Here is a 25544-nt window from a genome sequence, read left to right as displayed (position 1 = left end):
CCACTAGAATACAGCAACAAGTAGGTTTAATTAGGTTACTTCATTTGATTAATTTAAAAAAAAGCACTGTGACATGGCAACTGCTTCTATTATAGCCTCACTTAATAGCAGATGACAGACAGTTTCAAATTAAAACAGGATTTAAAATGCGTGTCATGCTTTGAGTGACAGGGCAAAATCTAAGCAAACAACGCCCTAACTGCTTGATTAAACAGGACTCTTTCACACCAGGTGACTCTTCCCCTACCTGTTGACCCCCAAGTTGCCGACTACATCAAGGCATTTTCCCAGACTATTTTCTGAGCCCGTGGCAACTCCCACACACACCTTGAAGTTAGTCATCTAGGGCAACCCCTGTCAGCCAAGCCTCCTCCTCACTCCTCGTCACCTGTCAGAGGCACTAAGCATCTTTCAGCAACGGCGGAACATTTGGAGCTCATCAAGCAGCTGGCTCCTCCCACTGAACATCCTCCATTAGCATCAAAACACCCCGAAACCAACACGACATCGTTGACTCTTGAAGTAAACAAGCTTGAAGAAAACAAGGGCTCACAGTGTGCAGTAAGGGGTCATTTTCAAAGGGAATAAACAGGTACCGAAAAAAGGAGTCCGGGATGAAGGAGGAAAAATCTTCTTGGCAAAAATCAACCCAAACTGTTCCAAACCGTTTCCTTTTGTCTGCAGCCACATGCTTGGAGATGATTGCCAGACGTGAAAGGCTCTTGTTGTTTTGATTGAGCACTGACATGTCTTAAAGCGGCCTCTGCTGCCGCTAAAAACAACCGCTCTTTTGTACAAGTAAACTCAGATAACTCAAACCGAAAGCCACGTTGTCGTTATATAATATTAGATTGAGTAACGGCAGTATAGTCGGCATATAGCCCGACTTCAAGGCGAGCCCTGTAGGCTTGGGGCTGTGTCTGTGTACCTGGCAGTGGAAGCGCACTCCGCAGGGCAGGGTTGAAACCAGAACATTCTCCATGGGAGGATTGCATTACAGCAACACAGGAGTTCCCTACAACGGCCGACCGTGACCTGCTTCCACGCAGTTGTGTGTGTGAGTCTACACACGTGTACCTATTAGAGTTACACATATGCACACATGGGGTGAGGTGGGTTGGAGGGGGCTCCTTTATTTGCAACAGATCATATTTTTATCTTCGGTTTGTTCGCCGGTGTAAAGTCAGTTCTGACACTCTGGAGTCTGGTTGCCATCTGCAGAGCAGAGCTGAACGGGAGGTTCTGGCGGCAGAGCTTGTGCGCTCCAGATAGTTCAGAATTAAACACCAACAGGGGGTCAGGGTTCAGAGTTGAATGTTAGGGCGCAAGGATGTGTTCAAGGGTAAAAGGACATTTGACATTTTACACTCCAGACGCTGTTTTGGTAAAACAGTGACCCAGTGTTTGTGGGTGTTGTGTCGCTTCCATCCGAGAGGACTGGTATTTCATCTTTCCCAGCATGCATCACCATTTGAGGTTTTAAACAAGCACTTAAACAGAATTTGGTATTGTGGGAAAACCATGTGCAAGCAAATCTCTCCGGTCTGGTCCAGGAAAAACTCACTCGGGTGCCAAAAAAGGTTGCCCTCCATCGCTCTAACCACTTGAAAGAGGTCTGAAACAGAGATGAAACCTAAGTACATAGAAGATGTTGTAAATCAGCTCTAGATTCATGATGTTTATTATTTCCTGTGTAATGCTGATTGGATAGGATTGGATGTTGTCATGTGCATACATACATACAAGTGCTGTGTGTACAGTAGAAGATTTAACCTTTCGCAAAGCCATGTTTTCCAGAACCAAAATCCAGAGATGGATGCTAATTCCCTCACTTGTCACGCATAACTTGTATCTAGTCGCTGTGAAGAATTACTCTACTCCACCAGAGGACAATATCAAACATCACTAGGGACAGAAATAACTGATGTTTCCAGATATTTTCCACTTTGCTGCAATCCGTGATTGGAATATTGAGGTTATATTTCAGTTCCGTGACTGATTTTTGAGTATGCTTTTTTTCTCTCCAGAGTTTAAGAAAGATATCTCGATATAATCTGTTCAATATTTGCTAAAATGACCGGACTCACGTCATGATCAGACCAGGCAGCAGACCCTGCAAATACTATTCATGTGAGCCGATGATTGTGATTCTGAGTCAGAGATATCAGAAACTTTTGACAGCTCAAAAAAAAAACAACAACAACATTGTCCGCTAACATCTGGGAACAATTGCTTAGATGTAATTCCTCCATTGGCAGGGACTTCTAAATAATCCTAATACGAACGCTAATAGAATTAATTAAGCAAAAGTAAACTAAAATCATACTGTTTCCATTTGCTAGGACAGCACTACAAATAATAACACCACAAAAACATAATAAAATAACACTGCAAAAATGGAACAAATAGTAAAAGGCTTTTATTCGTGTAGTGCTATTCTAGCCTTACCGACCTCTTCTATGCGCGTTTATACTAAAAGCCACATTCGCCCATTCATACACTTTATTCTATTAACTTTAAGCACTTCATCGAGCTCACACACAGATGGATGCATCAGTTTAGGGATGGGTGTCTTTCCCTAGGAACGCTTCTTTCCCTTCTTATTAGGACGACCGGCTCTACCTCCTGAGCCGCAGCCGCCCCCAGCGTTTCCTGTCCATCCCAGCCTTCCGACATTATATGAATGCAGAACAAATTCAAGCTCCAGCTCAGTATTACGGCCCTCATCAGACACTGTGAGCGTGGGCGTCACTGCCAACATCAACAAGTTCACAAATTATCGATATGTGCTCGCTGAAATCCACATCCTGGAGCCACTAAATGAAAAACGGATCCTCTGCCTCATCTTGTACGCTTGTTGTCTTCCAGCTAACGTGGCAGAGGCAGAGCTAGAGCCTCAGTGTGGCTCTGATGACAGAAAGGAAGCATCTGAGCCAAAAATCAGAGGAGCTGTTTGCTTTTTCCATTGTTTTAAACTATTCGGCTGCACTGTACCTGGTGGCAATTTTGTCCTCAGCCATAACATATACAAAAAAACATAAACACACCAGTGGATGCCAGGGGGAAAGCCACGCATCGCCTTACTGATATAAAGGATGAGGGGACACAGGCCAAATGGACAGAAGGTTGACATTCTGGGGTCGGGGTCAGTTTTTGTGTATCTGTGTACAGTTAAAGGCCAGATTTATGTGCAGTCTGTACTCAATCAAATGTGCATTCCTTCACTAACTCAACACACACACACACATGCACACATATGTATAAAGAGTGCACACTGGAGTGTAGATCCATGCATGCACAGGCGTTATACTGAGGAATACATATAAACAAACCTTTTCATAGTCAAGCACACACACACACACGTGCAAACTTTTCCCATCCCTTCCCTCATGAGATTCCTTCCTCTGGAGTTCGTTCATGGTGAATTTCAAATTGATCCTCTTGGCACTGGACACACTCTGGGGTTGCCAAACAACATCAATGACCCCCAAAACAAAGGCAAAAGAAAACACACATTTAAAAAAAAAAAATCCAATAAAAATCATGTTCATGCCCAGAATCTCTCTTTGCAACCATTTCTCGCAAGTCGTAAACTCAACGTCTTCTGCTCGGCTGCCCTTCTCGCCTCATTGTCTGTCTCCCTCTTCCCCTTATAAGCCAATCTACCCCCTCCTATTTTTTTAAATCACTGGATTCCAGTGGCTCCATGCTTTATCGCCATGTTTGGTTTCAATTTCTTTGTCGCTTCATCTCCACCACTCTCTCCTTAAATCTCTCTGAAACATCAAACTTCCATTTTAAAGTCTCCTTCCTTTCTATCCCTAATTACCTTTCCCTTCTCTTCCTTTCACTAATTGGCTCCACTCGTTCCCTCCATCAACATCTCTCATTCCCTCCCTCTTTTTTTGTCAGACCTTCAGTTTTTAATTTACCTCGAACCCCCACCACTTGCCATCCCCGAACTCACGGATTTCGCTTAGAAAAACACCCCGTAAACAGAATCAGACGAGAATCTGCTGCCGAATCGAGACTCCCCTGCTCCTCTACGGCCTTGATGGAAAGCCGAAGAGCGGAGGTGGAAAATACGGAGCTGTTTATCGAAATACGAGGTAGCATTGAAGAGTATAAAAGGATTTGGAATACAAAGGAAAAAATGCAAAATATTCTTTACTTCCAGCTTCTTAAATTCTTCAGCTTCACCGCTTTTTAATCATCTCACAGGAGAGGGAAAATAATAGCGGTAAAACAAGGGATTTACAGTCCTTACCTTCGTCTTTCGGAAGATAACTAACAGATTAAAAGGCACAACTGTCGATAATGTAAATATGTAATAGCTCCAGACCTCCTGAAAGTGCCTCTATACACTTTCTATACCCTTAAGGTCAGCTTAGGGTCAACCTTTTAATTCATGCATTGGACAGCTGTCCCTATTATCTTTTAGATTCATACACCGATTCTCTTTAAAGAAACACCCATGTGCTGGTGGAATACGGTTCCTTATCATTATCGCTTGTGCTCTGAGCAGTTTGACTCTTGTATCATCTGGGTTTTTGTGTCTGTGTGCATGCGCCAGCCCGTGTAAATTCACCAATTTACGCCACTTTGTCGAGAACTTTTTACTCAGTTATATTCATTCTCCGGCTTCCCTTGCACGTTACTCACTCCAGCTGAAGTGTTTATGCGTTTCTCTTATACGACGCATTGTTAAATACTCACTCAATGTGACACACGGTATATAAAAACCTAAAAGAACCGCTGTAACTTTAAAATACTGGCTACACATACACTAAAACTTGGCGTTTGGTTACTTTAATAGGATATAAAAGATAGATTTTTTTGTTTGTTTGTTTGTTTTACTGCAATTTTTTTTCAAAGTCTTGATCTGGAAGTGAGGAAGATATTTTGGAGCCTTGAAGGATAGACGGAGGGAAAGAAGAGGAGGAAGAGGAAAAGGGGTCGGTGGAGGGGAGCACGAGGGAGCCGGTGAGGGAGAGTTTTGTGAAGCGAGGGGCCATGTTAATTTGGGAAAAATGTAAACAGCATGTGTAACTGTTCAAAGCGTGACCGACTCATTTTATATCAGTCCCCCCTTCTCTCTCTGCTCTCTTTCCCTCTGGGTGCTGCTAACTTCTGTCAATCTGCACTGCATTAACCCCTCTACCGCCAGTTCCTCCTTCTCCCTCTCCCCTTCTCTATTTACTTTTATCTGTCTCTCTCCCCCTCCACACACATCCTCTTGACGTTCACGTATACCGTGAAGAATTGGGGATGGCGCTGCAGCGAATCAAAAGATGTGAAAGGTTCATTTTATCCTGTTTTCCACCTCCTCTGCTCTCTCTCCATATATCCCTACCTCTCTTTCTTTTCACCCTGACTTTTTTGTCCTTTTTAGCCAGCATTTTGGAGTTAACGGGTCCAGCACATACTAAAGCTTTTATCTGAAACACACTGACACTAATTCAAGCCTCGGGGCAATAACAGTCTTTGTCTGCGTGTGTGTACACAAAAGTCAGACAGTGATGAGGAAAAGCGTGTATCTGTGCATCTGTGTCGAGATAAAATCCAAAGTGTGTGTGTGTGAGAGACAAAGACAGCCGAGCCTTCTGTGTATTTATTTGCTCCGAGTATCGGTTTGTTCTGTAGTCAGCTTTCTGTTTATTGTCCTTCTAAAGTTACACTATACGTGACGTGAGACTCAAGATGGGACAGAGAGCGAGAGGGGAGGATGACAGAGGAAGAGGAGGAAGAAGAAAGCAGCAGAGCTGGTGATTTTTTTCTTATTTATATGTTTTGCTCAGAGCATCATTTCATCATGGGCCATCCTTCAGTAGCTGCTTATCTTTCCTTCTTCTTTCACTTCTCCTTTTCCCTTCGTCTCCTAGACATGGAGCAGCAGCCGCACCAGTGGTCCCAGGGGGAAAATGTGTGTGTGTGTGTGTGACTAACGTGAATCATGTACTTTGTCATATCGGTGACAGTTAACTAGACAGGGGCTTTAGCTGCGTCTGACCCCCTCAACCCCTGTCATTTTTTTCCCTTTTACTGTGAATAAGACCCCTCCCCATCCATCTTTCGCTCTCACAGACATTTTTCAGCCTTTCTCGCTCTTTTTTTCCACACTCTCTTCCTGCCATCCCTCTCACATGGATATTTCACACTAAATTACCCTAAAATTACATTTCCTCTATTTTCACTCCATTCATATTTCCATCCATTTTTTTACTCTGTTTGTTTGTTTGTTTGTTTTTCTGATAACCCTCAGAGAATTAGATGATGGACCACTAAACGCACGTGTGCTTCTTCACCAGTAATTTCCAAATGTGAAGAAATGATTCACAGCAACCTTTAAACTAATTTTATATTAAAAATAACAACAAGAAAAATAAATATAAAAAAAATAAAATTAAGGGATTTATTTCCAGGATTATAAAAGAAAACTGTTTTGATAGTTGGGATAATTTGATGTTTGGTTTTAAGTGGAAGAAACGTGCGCAGTTAAACCCTTAGGCTATACAGAATAGGATCATATTTGCGGGAATTACGCACTAAAATATCCAAACTCGGCGCTTTTGCCACAACTTTTAATAATGATTAAAGATGCGAGACAAAACAAATTATTAAATGATAAAGCAAAAGTTTAAGTATAAAAGAAAAAAATGTAAAAAAGGGAATTCCACTTAATTCCACAGTAATTTTACTCTGCCTGGCAACAAAGTTTTCCCTTTTCCACCCATCCCTCCATAAAAGGTTTTAGATTCATGGTCTTACCTCCGCAGAATCTCCTCATTTTCCTCAAATCCTTTTATCCACGTCGGTGCGCTCTCAGAAGTTCATCCACTAAGCGCAGAAATAACCCGATAATGATCTCCTCTCTCCTCTTGGAGATTAACAGAACCGCAAACTTTTTTCTTTTTATCGTCTAATCGGCTCAATAAAATCTGCTCAGGAGAAGATAAAGTGAAACACAGGTGATGCCGATCCAGTCCTTAAAAGAGAACTATTTGTTATATTCAGGGTCTCAGGATGGAGTTGAAATATTGACGATCCGCTGACTATGGTGCGTGTGGTCTGTGCGACAGACTGAATGACGGCGGAGCCTTTTTGTACCTCCTCCTCCTCCTCTTTTTCTACCCTTTCCACTTCTTTCCTCCCCTCCTTCACATCCCTGTCTCTTCTTCTCCTTCTTCTTCTTTCGTTATCCGCCTCCTCCTCTTCAGTAAATGGTGGTGATTCACCGGGTTGACGCATCACGGCTCAACTTGACAGAGCCGCTGAACCACGGGACTTGTCACAACTCATTTCTTTCTCTCTCTCCTCTCGTCATCCTCGGGAACCCAATGTGAGCGCGGCCGTTTGATCTTAAATCTGCTTCCTTTTAACAAGGTGCGAGTCCGATTTGATCCGTTCAGCGGAGGCCAGCGTGACCTTCAAATCGTCCGGGAAATACGGAACGAATTACATGTTCTCTCTCTCTTTCCCTTTTATTAAAACAATAATAATTATAATTCATTTAACTATGCGCTTACGCTTCCACTTGGAGTAAAAAATACATTACCAAACAGTCGAAATGTTTTTTTTCTCTTTTGTCCTCTTTATGCAGAGACCAAATTAGTTTTAAAAATGTATATTAAATCTATTCGTTTAAAGTAGGCCTACTAATATTGCACAAAAATCTCAAATAAAATGAAATAACATAACAAAAAAAAAAAATCAAGGCTGTATTTTAATTAAACTGGGGCGCAAATATTAAAGGAAATATTTTGCGTCTATATTACGCCTGTTTTTTTTTCTTTCTGTTTCTTTGCGGGAGAATGAAGGCAAGTGTTTGCTTGCTTGCACCGCGCTTCTTTTCTTCTCCCTCCATTCCTCAGCTCTTAGTTTTTTATTGACAGTGAGATTATTCTGGATCTTCTTCTCTCACCTCCAGCTGTCACTCAGCTTGCCAGCCAGAACATCAGCCCGTGGCATGCAGCGCCGTGTCGCGCCCCGAAGCACCGCTGCTGATACTCTTATTTGTCCCGGATCCAAGTAAAATTCTTTCGTAATCGCTGAGATATTCCAAAATCCGTCAGGCCCACCGGTTCATGTGGTTGAATAAAGTAGTCTAGTTATACGGACTGACAGTGTATCCTCAAGGCTGGATTAAGGTGGAGGAGACGGAGGAGGGGGTCCTCAAGGACTTTGCCAAAAGCTTCGTCGGTTTGTTTCAGCCTCATGTGCTGATATAGGGAGATTGTGTGTGTGTGTGTGTGTGTGTGTGTGAATCGCTGTGAAAGCGCACTTTTGAACTCACCTCAAACGATAAGGGCCTTAAATGCGTCCTGCTTTAATTTAGGCCTGCTGAGTCCCTGTTTTGAAGGGGAAGAGGGTTCATTTATTTGGCCGATTTCTGTTTTGTTGTCTTATGTTGCATTTTCTTAAATTGTTTTAAAACGAAATAAAGGCCAAACTGTGCATTTTGCCTTAAGGTTTTCAATAAGGTTTGTTGGACCATGCGTACTAGCCTATTTGATCCGGGGCCTTCCTACCTCTGTCCATATGTCGTATTATAAGAGTCTAAATAACTATTTAGAATGATGCAATATTCCTATTTGACTCTTTTGTTGTAATTTATTAAAAATAAACCCCTCAGTATTGTTATAGTTTATGTTTAATACTATGTTATAAAACTTTTTGGCACTAAGTAAAGGCTGCCACACTAGCTTCATTAGATGTGCTCTGTGCCACCCAGTGGTGATGAGCAGTTACTGCAGCGCATTCTGTCCTGCGCACCTCCGTTACACAATGTTTTTATTTTATTTTTTAATTAACTTATTTTGTCCAAGTTTGACACAGACCTCAGCTTTCAAACCACTTCAGAATCCTTGTAATTTACTACCCACCAAACAGCTCAGTGATTCAAAGGAAGAGGGGGTAACGTCTGAAAACCGGAAGCAAATACGAGCCACCGTTTGAGTGTTTCCTGTGACTAGCTCCCGATGCTACACGCGGGAAAACAGGCGAAGCTGCTGAGCACTGTCACAGTAAGAACTGAAGTTTTTTTAAACTCTGCATTCTCACTTCTATAGAAATTCATTTTTTGATAAGTGTAAGCAACGAGGGGAGTGCGTGGCGCACAATTAATTACTTTGAGCTACGTCGTTTGTTACAATAACTCCAAATATTTACATGATTTCTTTTTACCGGCCTAGTGTGGATGGAGCGCTGGATTTTAACTTAGGACCAGCCCAAGCGGGCGGCGTTCTAAGCGTGTTCCGTATGCAATGTGAGGATTCAGTTGAAAACGGTCCCACATCGTTGTATAAAAGAAGCGGTCCCTGTGCAGTTGAAGTTAGCCTAGCTATTGTTAGTGGCGCAGCATGGATGATATTTAGGGGTTGCTTCGAGAAACACAAAGACCCAATTGTCACTGAAACATTCACGCCATAAGATAACGATATTCGTAAAATTTCGCCGGGCAGAGCTTTCTTTTAATTGTTCATAGTTAGCTGTTAGCTGGCTCAGAACTTCACTCAGTGCTTTAAACACTAATAAACGGAAATATTAAATAACACGAAAAGACCCCAATTCAACACAAAGCTACTTTTACAGTTTGCACACTCACAGGATGGCTGCTTTCTGCCTCTCGGGTGTTTTGGCTCAGTCGCTGCTTGCTTGTTCATGTTTTCATCAACACCACACTACTTTCCCACCGTGAGGAGCAACAACAAAATGCAGACCCCAGCATGCCACAATCTGGGAATGGTTTTAAAACCATGCGTGCCATAAGCCTCGTTGTAGATGTTTGGTTGTATTTAATGCCGTTTCCTCCGTCTCTGTCTGTCTGTCTGTCTGTAGAGCATCAGTTATCGCCTGTAGCCAAAATGGGAGACACACTGGAGTTCAACGAGATCTACCAGGAGGTTAAAGGCTCCTGGGTAAGTATCTTCACCAGCCAGCTCTACTCTCAAATTCTCTTTCAGGGCTTCATTGCACTGTGTTTTGAAGTGGCATGGCAGACAAACATCAGCTCCTGTGCTCTTATTTGCAAATAAGCTGATGGGTCAGAGCAAAATTATTTGCAGTTCTGATTTCTTTTTTGTTTGTTTGTTTGTTTTTGCCTATTTGTGTCACTCATATTTTTCAAATCTTCAAACAGGTGTTAATATTAGAGAAAGATAACCTGAGTAAGTTAAAAAAAAATGCAGTTTTTAAAATGAGGATTTCATTTATTAAGGGAAAAAAAGCTACCCAAACCTGCCTGGCCCTGGTCCAGTTGCCTCCTAAACCCAATAACTGGTTGTGCCACGCTTGGGAGCAATAACTGGCAGTTGTACATCGCTTTGGAGGAATTTTGCAGTATTGTTTTATCTGCCACATTGGAAGGTTTTCAGTCACAAATGCGCTGTTTTAGATCGTGTCAAAGCAATTGGCAATCTCAATTGGATGTAAGTCCAGATTTGATTAGGCCTTTGATCATTTCAAGGTAGATTTGCTGGTGTCTTTCTAATCACATTGCCTGAGCTGAAGGGCACCAACTACTGGATGAGCATTCTCCTTAAGGACTTTCTGGTAAAGAGTGAAATTCATGGATCCATCAATTACAGCAAGTTGTGCTGATGCAGCAAAGCAGCCCCAGTCAGACCTTCCAAAAAGGGTAGCTTTTGTTTGGTCAATCCACCGAGTATTTTCCTAAAAGTCTTGGGAGATCATCAAAATGTTTTTGGCGAACGTGAGATGAGCCTTCGTTTTCTTTTTGGCTAGCAGTGGTTTTCACCCTGTAATGCTCCCAAGGATGCCATTTTTGCCTCTTGTCTCTTGTTTTTTTTTATTGTTCAGTCATGAATTCTGACCTTAACTGAGCCAAGTGAGGCCTGCAGTTCTTTAGATGATGCTCTGGGTGTTCTTTTGTGACCTACTAGATGGGTCGTTGATGCACTTTTGGAGTAATTTTTATAGTCCGACCACACCTGGCAAGGTTCAACACTGTTCCAAATTTTCTCCGTTTGTAGATAATGGCTCTCACTGTGGTTCACTGGAGTTCCAAAGCCTTAAAAATGACTTCATAAGCCTTTCCAGACTTATAGATGTCAGTTTTGGATCTTTTAGCCAACTACGATTTGTCAGACAGGTTTTATTTAAGTGATTTCTTAAGTAAACAGGTCTGGCAGTAATCAGGCCTCAGTGTGGCATTGAACTCAGCTCTCCAAAAATGTCGTTAATCACAGTTGATTCATGATTTAAGATGTGCCATATATGTTTGGATATTTTAGTTTTTTGTTTGTTTGTTTTTCTTAATAATTGAAATCATCATTTTAAAAATTGCATTTTGTATTTCCTTGGGTTATGTTTTTTATCTTATGTTACAATTTGGTAATCTGAAACATGTGTGACAAAATACTAAGAAGTCAGGAACAGGGAAAATTCTTTTCTATAGCACCGTATTATTGTATCATTACACAACAACCTAGTAAAAATAAGATGCCTTTAAATGCTGTTAGCATTGAATCTTAGTCATGAGTGTGTGGGGGGGGAAAAAAAAAAAAAAAATGAAGCTGTCATCAGCTCAGCTGCAGAATTATTTTTTTTTTTCTGAAAAAACATTTACTCTTTATTTTCTTGTAAAATCACTATTGTAAAGAGGGTATCCATGCCTACGGGTACGGAAACAATAAGAAGATTTGGATTTTTGTTTTGTAAATTAATCTAAATCTAAACTAATCATTAAACTTAAAAAATAAATGTTATGATGTGAACAAACTCCAATTTGGAAAGCTGTAACCAGTGTTTTTTAGTTTATATGTATAAAATATCATTTGAGTTTTTAATTTTTCAATATGTCGCTGCAGAATGATGGACGGCTGCGTTTCAGCAAGCAGAATGTGGTTTATAAGAGCAGCAAGACGGGGAAGGTGGATAGCATCCCTGCCAGTGAGCTCAATTTGGCCCAGTGGAGGCGGGTGTGCTTAGGCCATGGCATCAAACTTGGCACCAGCACGGGACATGTCTACAAATATGATGGCTTCAGGGACACGGTGAGTTCTGGATGCACATTGCATGCCTGCAGGCTGTTTTGTAGATTTGGGTTAGTGTGTGTGGTTCATATCACTGATCGGTCTCTGAAGTTTGTCTTTTTTCTTTTCTTTTTTCTTTTTTTTTTCTGGGATCTAAATCTTTTCTCTCCGTTTCTGGGAAATAATTGTTACCTTACTTGGAGGAGAACAAGGCAGCAGTGGAATATTTCAGACTGACACACACTGCTGGTTTATTCAGCGCTGTGTTTATAGCCAGGGATGTAACCCAAGCAAGGGGACCTCTGATAAACAACTTCCATTCCCTGTCTGACATTTCCTCAGAAAAACACTACCATCTTGCGAAAATGCCACCACTTGAGGGTGCGTGTGCATGTGTGTGCGTGTGTTTCAGAAGTATGCGAATGAATCTGCTCTTCTCCCCGAAGCTCCTAATGGGATTAATGAGGGAAACGAGCACGAGCATGTGTGTTCCATAAACAGTGTAATCATCGGCTCATGTGAGTCAGTGTTTATATCAATCCACTGAAACAATTTGGCTCAGAAAACAGACAAGAAAAAATTGTGGTCGTGTTTGTTTTTTATCACTCCAATTTTTTCCCCTGCTCTGCCTTTTCCCTGCTGCTCTGAGTGTGTGGGGAATGTCAACACACAAGTACAACTCTGAGATGGAGGAGCGGGTATTAACCTGGAGTCTGCGGCTGTCTCCTGGGGTTAATCAGCGTATTTTTTTTCGAGATGGATCCTCTCAACCTGGAGCGCAGGCCGTGATGTCATTGTTTATTATCCCACGGTTAGTGTCGGTAATCGAGAATTGGCTGGAGGTTTAGCTGCTGGCGTGCGGAGCAGACACTTTGATTCATTTGTCCCTGTGAAGCGTTCTTGAGCAAGATGGTGAATCTCTGCCAGAGAGTCTGTTATATAGCTGACCTGTAACTGTCATGTGGAGGAGCAGAAGGTGTAGAAAAGCATGGATTTCACTTATGTTCATGTCACTCACATGTTGAGAGTGCAGCTGGCCCATAACGCTGCTGCTGACATTGCGAGTGTGGTGTTGAATGTATGCAGCAGCCCACTGTGGATGCATTTTACTATTGGGGTTCAAAAGTGTTTTGGCCTCATGCATCAAACTGTCAGGTACTAAAGGCTTTCACCCTGCATGTAAAGTTGAAATAGTTTGACAGGTAACAGAAACAATTCATAGGTAGTTTATCGTTTAAATCACACCTCAGTATTATTGTAACACAGCTTGTTTGTGTGTTAGGATAGAGCAAGACAACACCTCAGTATTTATGTTGTTGTTTTGCAGCTTTTTGAGATTTTATAGCGTAAACTAGCCCTGCCCAAAAGTTTTTCTGGCAGCTGTTAGTTCAAATAATGAGTCGCGTAGTCTTTGTTTCCTCTACAGGATTTTTCCTGGCTTAAAATTGGCCTTTGATGGTGCCTACATATAAACACAATTGAGCCACACGTGCTTAAAAACATGTATTTATAAATGTATTTAAAACCAGTCATAGGGGGATCGCAGAGCTAGTCGATTTTGGCAAAGTCTGTGCCAGATCCATCTGCGTGGGTATTTATACCCAGCATATATTTAAAAATGTTTTAAGTTTAAACCTTACTTAAAAAAAATATATAATAATGTAATTTTTTTTGTTTGTTTGTTTGGTTTTTTTTGAACAGACTATATGTAGTTAAAATCTTGCAGTTTGACATTAATTTATTCGTTTCTAGCTATGTTGTTTTACATGATGTCAAAATCATTTGAGTTTCAGGGCTGAGAATTTTTTAAGTAACATTGTTAATCCAGGGCAACATTGCATAGCACATAAAAGTAACATAGTAGCAAGCCTTTAAAGAAACAAAGCACTCGCTCTGTGCTTCATGAGGAAACTTTGTCTGATGTTAGAGAAGCAACATGCTGACTATCTAATGTTAGATAAACCGTGTTTAATGTCGACAAATGATCCCTGCAGAGTTTGGACATTCTTGAGTGTCTTTTACCTCCTCAAAAGAAGTCTCGACATCCCGCCTGTAACTGCATCGATGAACGGTTGATGTCTTTCTGTAGCCACTTCCTGCGGTGGACTTGACTGTGCACAACCAAACAAAAACAAGTCTCTTGTCACCAACTGATTAGTTGGTACAATGTTTTTGGAGGGTGGCCCTAATCCTTATTGTTCCAGGAATCAATGATAAAATAATTGTTAGGTTCAGTCCTAATTGAAAGCTCACTTCTTCTTTTCCGTTTAAAATAATCTTGTTTGAGTGGTTGTTTCAAGTATTTGAGGTTTCAGTCCAGATGTTGACAGTACTTTATACAGCTGCTTGACAGCTGTACAAGAGCTCCTTATGAAAAGATCTTAAAGAAAATGGCAAGGGGATTCTTATATAACAGTTGTCATTTTTACTTTTTACTCAGTTTAGTTTTGTTTCCAGAGTTTGCCTGTTTAGATTTTACACTATAAAGATATTACGTTTTTTAAAAAATTATTATTATAATAAAAATAATTATTATTACTACTACTACTACTACTACTACTATGGGTGTGTTTTTACTTTTTTTGATTTCATTTTTTCCCAGGGGCAAGTTTTGAGAAGTTGAGAACAGGAGTTACAATACAAACACTTGACTCACAGTCATGTAGACATCCCAGTCTCAATAAACATAACCACCAAACCACCTCATCAGACTGGCCATGATGAAAGATTTGACCACAATGACGGAGTGAAATTAAAGAGATTTAGCTCTACATTTTTATTTTATTTTACTTAGTTCTGTAATACATTGTTTGAAATAGTTTCAGTTAACTCAAATTTTTTCCCGTACTTAGTTTTTAAGCCTAGTCTTAGTAAACTGTATAAAGCAAATATCCAACTGACATAATGAAAGTAATCTTTTAACAAAGTGGATGAAGGCTTTTGGAAAAGCAGGGATTTAAAATGTACTAATAAAAGGCAGGCAGGGTGGTCATGTTGGGTAAGTGTGTGTGTGTGTCTTTTGGTGGTCTGTGTTTATTATAACTTTATGAGCTGGGCAGTAACAAATCTGCCAAAGCTTCATTGAGGAGATGAGAACTTGCACAAACTCTGATTTTATGAATTTACACATCTGCTTGCGCCTGCTCTCCTATCTAAACAATGCCTTAATGCTGGTCAACAAACATGCTGATGAACTTCAACACACATACACACACACAAACACACAATTCTGAATCTCTGGGCTCTAATTGGCTGTAATAACCTCATGGACAGGCAGATATCCAGGTGCGTAAATTCGGTTTCCCACAGAGTCTCATTCTACCTTGCACACACTGACACACCACAATCACTTCCACATGTGTTTGCACTACTGGGACTGTGTGTGTGTGTGTGTGTGTGTGTGAGAGAGAGAGAGAGAGAGAGACCATGTGTTTGTCGCTCTGTGTGATTTCTTTCCAGTTGTAAGGGGTCCTGCAGGATAAATAAACAGGCTGATTGTCAGTGGTGGTGTAGAGGGAAAGAAGACAGAGAGGGTGGATGGATCACATTTACCTCCTGTGTTCCCAAGAGGCCTAAACGGCGGACATAGTTACAATTGCGTTGTGATTAATTATCCCATTCCTCCTTCTTCTTTGGTGGTGTTTTTATAAGCTTTGACCCATGTGGAGCCAGTGCTTTGACTGCGTTGCTAACTTTGAGGCTTTCTCTTCCTTTTGTTTTCACCTCTTTCTCTTCTGTCAACCTTTTTTTCCCCACTGTTATTCTTTCTGCTCACCTCACCAGGACTTTGAGAAGATTTCAGAGTTTTTCAAGGCCAACTACAAGGTGGAGCTGACAGAGAAGGACATGTGTGTGAAGGGCTGGAACTGGGGAACAGCCAAGTTTTCAGGTAAATTTTTCAGAATCGCCGCACTAATAATGTCTGAAGTATTGATGATGATAAGTGGGGTGAAAATCAACAGTCAATTTAAGTTTAGTTTGCTGTTTAACATCAACTTAGAGAGCTATGAAGACGAGGTCAGTTGTTTCTCTCCTAACTGTCTTGTTTCTTCCTTTCACAGGGCCACTGTTATCCTTCGAAGTCAATGACAACACAGCGTTTGAGGTCCCACTGTCCAACGTTTCCCAGTGTGCCACAGGGAAGAACGAAGTCACTCTGGAGTTTCACCAGAATGACGACACAGAAGTCTCCCTTATGGAGGTCCGATTCTACGTCCCACCCAGTCAGTCTGATGAACGGCAAGATCCTGTGGAGGTGACAAAGGATGCTTTACTTCTGCTTTTTTGTTTGTTTTTTTTAATGCTTTCCTTTGTTTTTGTTTACAGTAGTTCTAAAACTGTGTGTTTTCATTCAGGCATTTGCCCAGAATGTGTTATCTAAGGCTGATGTGATTCAGGCTACAGGAGACGCTGTGTGTATCTTCAAAGAGCTGCAGTGTCTTACACCCAGAGGAAGGTAAAAGATCGACATTTGAGCACCCAAATCCAGTCACCCACCGATTTTCTGATTTGATTTTAAACCACAAAATTGAATCAGTGAGTAGGTTGCTCACAGGCCAGTTCATCACTATATTAAACATACTTGATACTAAGGGAGCCAAATTGTACAAAGAAAATAATCCCATACTATTACACTATCACCAGCCTGAATTGGCAGGCTGGATCCATTCTTAAAGGTTGTTTACACCAAATTTTGACCATACTGTCCAAATGTCACATCAGAAATTGAGACCAATCACACCAGGGGTTTTTTGTTGTTTGTTTTTTTTGTTTGTTTTTTCACCTTTGACCTTCAGCAGGTCATCTTGACCTTTTCTACATGCAGACGTACATTGAGTTGCTGCCAGGTGATTGGCTGTTCAGATATTTGAGTTAACAAGCAGTTAGGCCGATATACCTAATAATAAAATGGCCTGTGCACTTTCATGATATCACACTTATGAAGTCACTATATGATTCACATTAGTTAGAACAGAGTTAACCAGTTAATATTCCTTTCTTCAGATATGACATCCGTATCTACCCGACATTTCTTCACCTGCACGGTAAAACGTTCGACTACAAGATTCCCTACACCACCGTCCTCCGTCTTTTCCTGCTGCCACACAAGGATCAGAGGCAGATGTTCTTTGTGGTATGTGAACTTTTCTGTGTGACTTTTATTGTCGACAGTGTTAGCATTTAATGCTCCCATTTTCTGACCTCCTCTCTCTTTGTGTGGTGTTTTTGTTTTCTTTATAGATCAGTCTGGATCCTCCTATCAAGCAGGGTCAGACACGTTATCACTTTCTCATTCTGCTCTTCTCCAAGGAAGAAGATATTAGCCTAACCCTCAACATGAGCGAGTGAGTGCATCTAGACCTAGATTGGCTTGAAAGCTAATTTTGACTGAAGAATAATGTTGTAAAGCATGTATCCACTAGGGGGAACCAAGGGTCTGAGTCAGTAGTGCCAGTAAAAACTGTTCTTTGCATCATTTAGAAACTCTCAAAACCTAATTTTAAGGTTTTAAACTTTGTTCTTTCCCCTGTGTGTAACAGAGAAGATGTGGAGCGTCGTTTTGAGGGTAAACTCAGTAAGTTCATGTCAGGATCTCTTTATGAGATGGTGAGCAGGGTGATGAAGGCCTTGGTCAACCGTAAAATCACAGTACCTGGAAACTTCCAAGGGTAGGCATCTCATATACTTCTGTTTTTCAAAAACACTTTTTTTTTAAATAATTTTTTTTTTTTTTTTTTTAAGCAAAATTAAGTATAACTGTGTCACTCTTTGGCCGTTCATCTCTTCCTCCTCAGACACTCAGGAGCCCAGTGCATCACCTGCTCTTACAAGGCATCCTCAGGCCTCCTCTATCCTTTGGAAAGGGGTTTCATCTACGTCCACAAGCCCCCTGTTCACTTGCGCTTTGAAGAGATCTCTTGTGTCAACTTTGCCAGAGGCACCACCACGACACGTTCTTTTGACTTTGAGATTGAGACCAAGCAAGGGAACCAGTACACTTTTAGCAGCATTGAGAGGTGAGACCACTGCACACACAGGTTTTGTTAACAGGAGGAGACCTATCATAAAAACACAAAGGTATCCTGGTTATGTTTTTCATGCTGGGAGAATATTCATTCATATACAAGTCTGGTAATGATTTTCACTCTGTCACACTCGTTCACATTGTGTGGGGTTTTTTTTTTTCTTCTCTTTCTTCTTCTAATAACTCACTTTAGAGGATGAGAGTAAATCCATTTTGGTTTCTGGCTGTTTGCATTGACCACTCTGCTGATTCAGCATCTCCATCTTATCGCCACTGATGTAACTTGATCCTTCCAAGCACTAAAAGTCATCATCTGCATTAGAGTTGTCAGACTTTCATTTCATTTTGTGCCATATGCTCCAAAACTCAAGCTTAACATGAAGCTGCAGGAACCTAAGTTAAGTGCCTACATGGAGGGTTATATTCCCATCAAAAGAAAGACAGTGGGTAATTTCAGATTCTGAAGCAAGGATGTTGTTCATAAATTTAGATCTTGCTAATACCGTGTTTTTATTTTGTTTATAGCTTTTACAGCACTGTACTGCTCAGACAGGAGCTCAGTTATGATATAGGTTCATGTGCCAAAATATGGAAGAGGACGAATAACAGATTTTCTGTAAAACGAAGCACATCCAGTCCTTGGAAATGAATAAATACTGCTCGTAAATAATTAACAAGCATTTCCTATGGATAGACTCAGGGTTGGGTGATCGCCATGGTCTGATTGTCCCCATGTGGGATCGCCAGTGAAATGTGTGTTACAAATGAGTATATGTGGAGATGAAACATGAAGCAATATTGAGATGGATTGAGACATGTTATTATGAATATCATAGTAAGAAATATCTTAATTGAATGCATTAATGGGCGACAAGCGCCTCCATATTTTGGCATCTGAACCTATATCATAATTGAGCAATGGAAACAGGTGAGCCATCATCGACATCGTTGTCCATCAGCACAACTTGCCATACTACTTAATTTATAATGTCACTTTTATTAACAACAACAGAGCTGACCAGTGTGCTGAAAAATAAAACCATAAATAAAGGACAAGCACAGGCCAAAAGGTAACAGATACCAAAAACAAAAGAGCTGTAGAAGTGAAACAATAAAGGAGTACATAAAATATAACTTAAAATCACAGTCAACATCTCACAGTGGGTTCAAAGCCAGGGAGTAAAAGTATGCTTTTAAGAGATTTAAAAACAACAACAAAAGGAGCCTGCTTGATGTGCAATGGCAAATCACAAGTTTGCTGGTCTACTGACCTGAGAGAACCAGTGGGACATATGGCTGGAGCAGAAAAAAAACAATGGGGCACCACCATTAAGAGACTTAAAAACAAATGAAAGGGTTTTAAAATTGATTTGTAAATGACCTGGAAGCCAGTGAAGGGAAGCTGAAATTGGGCTTATGTGCTCTTACTTGCTTTAACCTTATTTTTTTTAAATCAAAGCGGTAGCATTTTACTCCAGCTGTAGTCGAGAAATGGAGACATGTGCCATGCACTGCAGTAATCAAAACGAGACAATATGTTGAAAAAGCATGTATTAATGTTTCAAGATTGCATTTGGACAGATGAGGCTTGATTTCGACAGTAGTATATTCATATGAGAATCGAGCTTCAGAGAAGGAACCGTTTTCACATTTAAGTTGGTGATAATGCATTTCTCATATGGGAGCAGATTGGAAAGGGCAACACAGCGGGTGCTGCTTTTGCCACAGGATCTAAACAACATGACTTCTGAAATTCAGAAAATTTGGTGTCATCCATCTCCTGATGTCAATGACACAGTCGAGGAAAGGCTGGACTGAGCATGCACCAGTGTCCTTCCTTGGAAAATAAAATTGACAGTCATCGGCATAACAGTGAAAGGCAGTGTTTTGTTTCTGGAAAATGGTGCCAAGTGGCAGCAGGTACAAAAAGAAAAGTAGCTGACCAGAGGGCAGCAGGTCAAACATTTGGTGGGCAGAGTACAAGGAGTCACCTGTGAGACAGGAGGATCTGGCGATGGTCTCCAAGGGTGGCAGAGAGCAGCCAATGGTTTTTTTGTGGCGGTGTTACTTACCCTCTGCACGGCCTGCCTGTTCTCAGTAGTGGCCCCTGCGTCCCAAACACCCAGGCAGTAGGAGAGCATGCTCTCCACTGAGGAGCAATGGAATGCCAGCAGCAGCTTCTGGTCCAGGTTATTCTTCCTCAGGACTGCTGTTGGGCCTTCTTTACCACCGCGTTTGTGTTGTGGGTCCAGATAAGATCGGCGTGGGTGCCCATAAACCTAAAGGTGGAGACAAATTCCACCCGTTCTCCATTTATAATCAGAGGGGAGTGGACCTGTCTGTGCCTCCTGAAGTCCATTATAAGTTCTTTTGTTTTAAGGATGTTCAGCTTCAGGTCCATCCCATTGCAGGACAAGCTCTGCAGTTTTAGATCCTGAATTGAGGCTTGTGAGACATCCCAGCAGTCCATGAGGTTGTTACTTATTGTGGTGTTTGGTTTTTGATCATATTGTTAAGCCATTCTAATTAATATAAAATAAATAACTCCTGCTTTGTCTCTTTCCCTTCTAGAGAGGAGTACGGCAAACTATTTGACTTTGTTAATGCTAAGAAGCTCAACATCAAGAACAGAGGCTTCAAAGAGGTAATGCACAAGTCACTGAAACACCTCTCAGTTTGTACATTAAGTTTTATCATATTTCTATCCCCAATATTCATGCTTGTTGCCCTTCTCCTTTGTGTTTGTCCTTGTACACCTGTAGAAGAAGGTGGGTATGGTCATGGGCGTCACGTGTGGATTAGGCACTTGATTTTATTGGTCTGGAGTGATTTCCTGCTTGCATGGCGTGCTGCTGGTGTGTGTGCGTGTTCTGAGGGTGGCGTCCAATGATCTTGATTTGATTTGACATTACCAATATGGTTGCTGTTGAACCTGAGATATTTTGAGTGATTTATGACTAATCATGGGACATGGAGGTGAGGGAGCGCTGACCAACACCTCTTTGGGTCGGTGTGTGTGTGCGCGCGCGTGTTGTGTGTGTGTGTGTTTGCATTGTGCTGACTAATGTGTGGCCTGGGGGCTTTTGGTGTGCTTTAACACTCAACACAGTTGTCATCAAGACTGCTGCCTTACATAGGCGACGCTGATTGCATTACCTACAATGGTCTTTGACATATATGAGCTCCTTTCAACGAGGCCATCCCATCTGTTTCTGTGGTGATGGGGTCAGCAGAGGTCAATGAAAATTAATGGAGCTCCTCTCTAATTCCTGTTGGTGTTCGAGTAGCAGCCTCCCTGTTTGTCCGTCGACTGGTGGACTTGGATGCGTGCAGATGGAGAAGAAAATAGTTTGAATTTTATTTCCAGGATGGCATTACAGCATAGCAAGCCTCAAGCTAAAGAAGAAGATGCTAAGCTAAGATTTTGTGTGGTCTTATACTTCACTTTATATGTAAATATGAGTCATTTAATCGATTAGTATCAGAGTGTCCAATGGTTTTGGCTCATGTTAACCCTTTCCATGTCCTGGCAAACAAAGTTTTTGTCCATCCAGCAGTTTGGAAGAGCTCAGAAATGGACCAATAAAAGGCCTGAACCACCTAAAAATATAGATAAGATGAGCATGGCCACCATGACATCACCCATTGTTTTCTGAAGTCACATCTTAAAGCTTAAAGCTGGGCATTTCGTGGTGGATCTTTGTGACACTGTGTGCCTTTTTTCCACGAGTACCGACTTAACTCCACTCTACTCTGTTTTGGTGGGGGGGGGTTTCCAAAGTTGAGTGCCATCGCAGTATGATGGTCATTATAGCAACACGTCCGAAACTCTGCAACACTATTAATATATGACACAAACACGACACAATAATGGAGGACTTGGGGGTGATGGTATACCTGTTGCTCCATTGTTTTTTATCAGACTCGAGGACCGCGGTGTTGATTTTTGTGCAGCCATTTACCTCGTTGCAGAGTTTCAGAAATGGCAATTTTTTTGGGCGGGGTTTGTTTTGTTTTTTTTCCCTTCCCTTTCCTGAAAGAGTCACTTTCATGACTCATCGAGTAATGCCATCATTGACTGGCCAATCGGGGGCTTGCAGTCTTTTGACGTCACATTTTCATACCTGGTACCAAGTGTTACCACCTGATGGAAACCCTAAAAGCCGAGCCGAGTAGGTACTAGTGGAAAAGAGGCATTTGATTCTTGTACAGCAGACAGCAGAGACCTGCCAGTCACAAGGTAGCCACACCTTCAAAAACACACTGCTTTTTTTTTTTTTTCTATTTAACTGTATTTTTAAACACAATTTCCCACGGCGTGAAGAAGATTTTGCAAAATGTGTTCAAAGGTTAAGTAACAAAGCTGTTTTCTCATAGGCTGCTATAGGATCTCAAATCTTTATTGTATGTGTGCGCTTTTTTCCCTCCCCGCAGCTATCGCCCTCTGGTGGCCGTCACAAATAATGCAGGTTTCTAGGCACTTCTGCAGCAGCTTCATTTTTCCAAACCAAAATTTACATTCATGTTTTAAACCATGAAATGTACAATAACAACAGTAAAAACAGCAGAACTAGAGAGGAAATGAAAAGAAGTTGGCATAAAAACTAAAAAAATTTCTGTGGAAAAAATTTTTTTCTTCCCATTTCCTGTTCTTAGTAAGCTAGCTGCCCCCTCAGATTAAACCTTTAAACCTGCATTATATTCTCTTTGTGACAGAAATGTGATCAGCTAAAATTACTTCTGATAATTAAGTTATTTATTTAGCAAAAAGTGCCAAAGTGATGTGTTAAGTTGCAGTCATGTGTCGGGCTGATTTAATAACACTGTACATTAAATATTTGGGGGTTTTAAACATGCTGGAAAAAAACAGCAGTTGCAATATCTGTAATGCCTAGTTGGATTTTTCTTTTTTGCTAATGAATTAAGCAATAAGGAAAAGGTGACTAACTTTATCTCAGAGTAGGTAGAGGCTCGTGGGTACTGTGTTTTTTGTTTTTTGTCTGTTTTGTTTTTTGACCCTGTAGTGTATTTCCAGGGCATGAAGGGCAAGATTGATGAATACAGCGACTCAGATGATGACCAACACGATGCTTACTTGGAAAGGATGAAGGCTGAGGGCAAGATCAGGGAGGAGGGCAATGACAGCGACGAATCAGATGGTGAAAGTGGTGAGTAATGACTGCCTATATGACAGGATAGCGAGCATACTGAGAAGAAGGGGAACGTTCGATAGTGATTTCTTTTTTCTTTCTTTCTTGTTTCTCTTCAGATGAGTCTTTCAACCCTGGAGAGGAAGATGAAGAGATTGCAGAAGAGTACGTGACCCTCCTTAAACGTAGTTGGACGATATGATAGCTTATTAACACTATTACACTATAACACTAACACTACTGGCGTCTCCTCGTCTTCAATCAGGTATGACAGCAATGCCTCAGCAAGCGACAGCAGTGAAGGAGGAGAGGAGAGTGAAGATGAGAGTGCAAAGAAGAAAAAGGCCAAGAAAGCCAAAGTGGTGAAGGAGAAAAAAGAAAGAAAACCACGAAAAGAGGTGAGAGAAGGGCTAAAATAAGTCACCAAACATAGCAATAGACACTGTACATAAAGGTGTGCAGTTTCAAACATTTCTTTACTCAATTCTTTTTATCCTCAATGTGAGCAGAAGAAGCAGAAGGATGCTGGCGGACCCAAGAGACCAATGAGTGCGTATATGCTTTGGCTCAACTCCAGCCGTGAGCGAATCAAGTCGGAGAACCCCGGCATCTCCGTCACAGAGATCTCTAAGAAGGCCGGAGAGATGTGGAGACAGCTGAGCAAAGATGAGAAGCAGGTGAGGGTTAAGAGAAATTGCTTTAGTTTTGGTTTTTTAACTTAAAAAGTTTAAATACACATGAATAAAATGCATCTATTGTCCACTTAAGTATGTTAATAAACCAGAATAAACGTGTAGAGAAACCTCTAAAGAATGTTTTCTGTAGGAGTGGGAAGCAAAGGCAGGCGAGGCGAAAAAACAGTACGATAAAGCAAAGAAAGAATACAAAGAGAGCGGTGGAGCAACTTCCAGCCCCAGGAAGTAAGGCCTGCAACACAATAAATTTTTGGGTTTTTTTGAAGTCTTGATACAGAAAAATAGCTAAATTTGTTATATTTTCTTCTACTTTTCACCCATTAGGGAGAGTAAAAAGTCTGGAGCCAAAAAGGACGATAAGAAAAGGAAGTCTGCCGGTGCAGACAAGGACAGAGAGCGGGGAGGAAACGACAGCTTCAAGAGCCGAGAGTTCATCGAGACCAGCGAGGAGAGTTCATCAGACTCTGACCACAAGAGCAAGTCCAAGAGGAAGAAGGTAAATCCAGTGACTGTAAATGCCATCATCAGACAAAACAGACTCAGACTCTTTCTTATTGAATGATGTAGGATGTCTTTTAGTTTCTTTTACCTAATCAGAAACCACAATACTAACCACAATGGCTGCTCAGTGAGAAGTAGACATTTTCTTTAGGAGGAGAAACCTTTAAAATCCCGTTAGCTGATTGAGGGATAGCTACGGGACAAAGTGTATCAGGGAAAACCTGGAACTGAAGCACCCCGCTTACTAAAGAGATGGAAGGCAATAGAGAGGGAAGGCAATAGAGAGCTAATGTGTTTGAGAATGAAAACTGCAGTTATCTTGTGTATCACTATATTGCATTTTTTAACCAAATGCAAAGAAAACAGTAATGAGGAGACTATAAGAATTTTCTTGAACATGTCTGTGGATGTTTGCAGTTTCTGTTAGAATATATTTGCCATAGAGCTACGAGGCAGTGTTTGGCAACTTGCTTTTTCCTGTTTAGTTGAGATTTTGTCTGCAGTTTGAGTTAACTGTAAAGAAATGTGCTTTATTCGCTTCTCGATAACACAGATGCAGAGAGCAATCAGAGAACTTGAGCGTTGCGCATTAAATCAATGAAAATTGTTGATGTAAACATAGTGAAACTGTTTCTTTTAGACTAAAGCACTCCTTCATGTTCTGACATGAGCTATTGTAAACACTGAGTTCTTCCTTTTTTCTTTTTTTTTCTAAACAGGAATCAGACGATGAGGAAGAAGAAGAGGCGGTGTCCACACCTGCAAGCTCCGAGGAAGAGTCTGACTGAAGACACACACTTTTCCACCTCGTATACACACACACCAAGGACCAAGCGTTTATACTCTCTCTGCTGATACCACACTGACGGACAAATTAACAGACTTGAGTTGTATTTGCTTCTTCGTGGTTCGTTTTATGAGTACAAACACATTTTTGTGACTGACTCTGAAAACCCATGTAATGATATTTGAGTAGTTTGATGATGAGCTGGCATACCTTTTGGAAATACTGAAGGGTTTTCCATCAAACCAGTGGGCATATATGTTTTAGTTACATAGCATGATGATTGCAGGAGTTGTTAGTTAGCAGATGCAAAGCTATGAACGGGAATAACTTTGTGACTTTTCCAGTGTCATGTTTTCAGGCCAAAATAAATAAATGAATCATTTTCAATAAAAA

At 41.1% G+C, this 25544-nt stretch overlaps 2 protein-coding genes across 6 annotated transcripts in view; one reads left to right on the top strand and one right to left on the bottom strand.

The window, feature by feature from the left end:
• The window catches only part of clcf1 (cardiotrophin-like cytokine factor 1), an 18568-nt gene extending 8737 nt beyond the window's left edge, over positions 1–9831 (bottom strand). Inside the window, exons 1-2 of one of the 4 annotated variants that reach the window (XM_025911684.1) lie at positions 9605–9831; positions 8294–8348 (exon numbers count right to left, since the gene is read on the bottom strand). Coding sequence is in view for 2 of the 4 variants with exons in the window: in XM_025911680.1 (XP_025767465.1) it covers positions 9605–9662 (58 nt within the window). In the remaining 2 variants the exon portion in view is untranslated. Of the gene's footprint in view, positions 1–6768; positions 7146–7921; positions 8175–8293; positions 8349–9604 lie in introns of those variants that run through there. The other 3 variants (XM_025911680.1, XM_019365732.2, XM_003444702.5) reach the window with 3 other exon arrangements.
• Positions 8871–25544, top strand: ssrp1a (structure specific recognition protein 1a). 2 transcript variants are annotated; one of them, XM_005467609.3, is made up of 19 exons: positions 8871–9023; positions 9838–9917; positions 11829–12014; positions 15777–15882; positions 16055–16248; positions 16349–16449; positions 16998–17127; positions 17235–17338; positions 17534–17662; positions 17789–18010; positions 20590–20662; positions 20781–20786; positions 23054–23186; positions 23288–23333; positions 23434–23566; positions 23678–23845; positions 23994–24088; positions 24188–24359; positions 25084–25544. In XM_005467609.3, the coding sequence occupies exons 2-19, from the start codon at positions 9864–9866 to the stop codon at positions 25150–25152; spliced, it is 2121 nt and encodes a 706-aa protein (XP_005467666.1). In that variant the 5' UTR covers positions 8871–9023; positions 9838–9863; the 3' UTR covers positions 25153–25544. The 2 variants fall into 2 exon arrangements, with proteins under 2 accessions (XP_005467666.1, XP_005467667.1); XM_005467610.3 differs by lacking the exon at positions 20781–20786.

This window comes from Oreochromis niloticus, linkage group LG2 (assembly GCF_001858045.2).
Source record: "Oreochromis niloticus isolate F11D_XX linkage group LG2, O_niloticus_UMD_NMBU, whole genome shotgun sequence".
Classification (NCBI taxonomy): Eukaryota; Metazoa; Chordata; class Actinopteri; order Cichliformes; family Cichlidae; genus Oreochromis; species Oreochromis niloticus.
The sequence above is the reverse complement of the archived record's forward strand: the minus strand, read 5'-3'. Positions and strand labels throughout refer to the sequence as shown.

Excerpts from the sequence above, each read along its gene's own strand:
- ssrp1a (XM_005467609.3), top strand. The coding sequence starts at position 9,864 with ATGGGAGACACACTGGAGTTCAACGAGATCTACCAGGAGGTTAAAGGC. Across the intron at positions 23,334-23,433 it reads GATGAAGAGATTGCAGAAGA|GTATGACAGCAATGCCTCAG; the intron begins GTACGTGACCCT and ends GTCTTCAATCAG. Across the intron at positions 23,846-23,993 it reads TGAGCAAAGATGAGAAGCAG|GAGTGGGAAGCAAAGGCAGG; the intron begins GTGAGGGTTAAG and ends TGTTTTCTGTAG.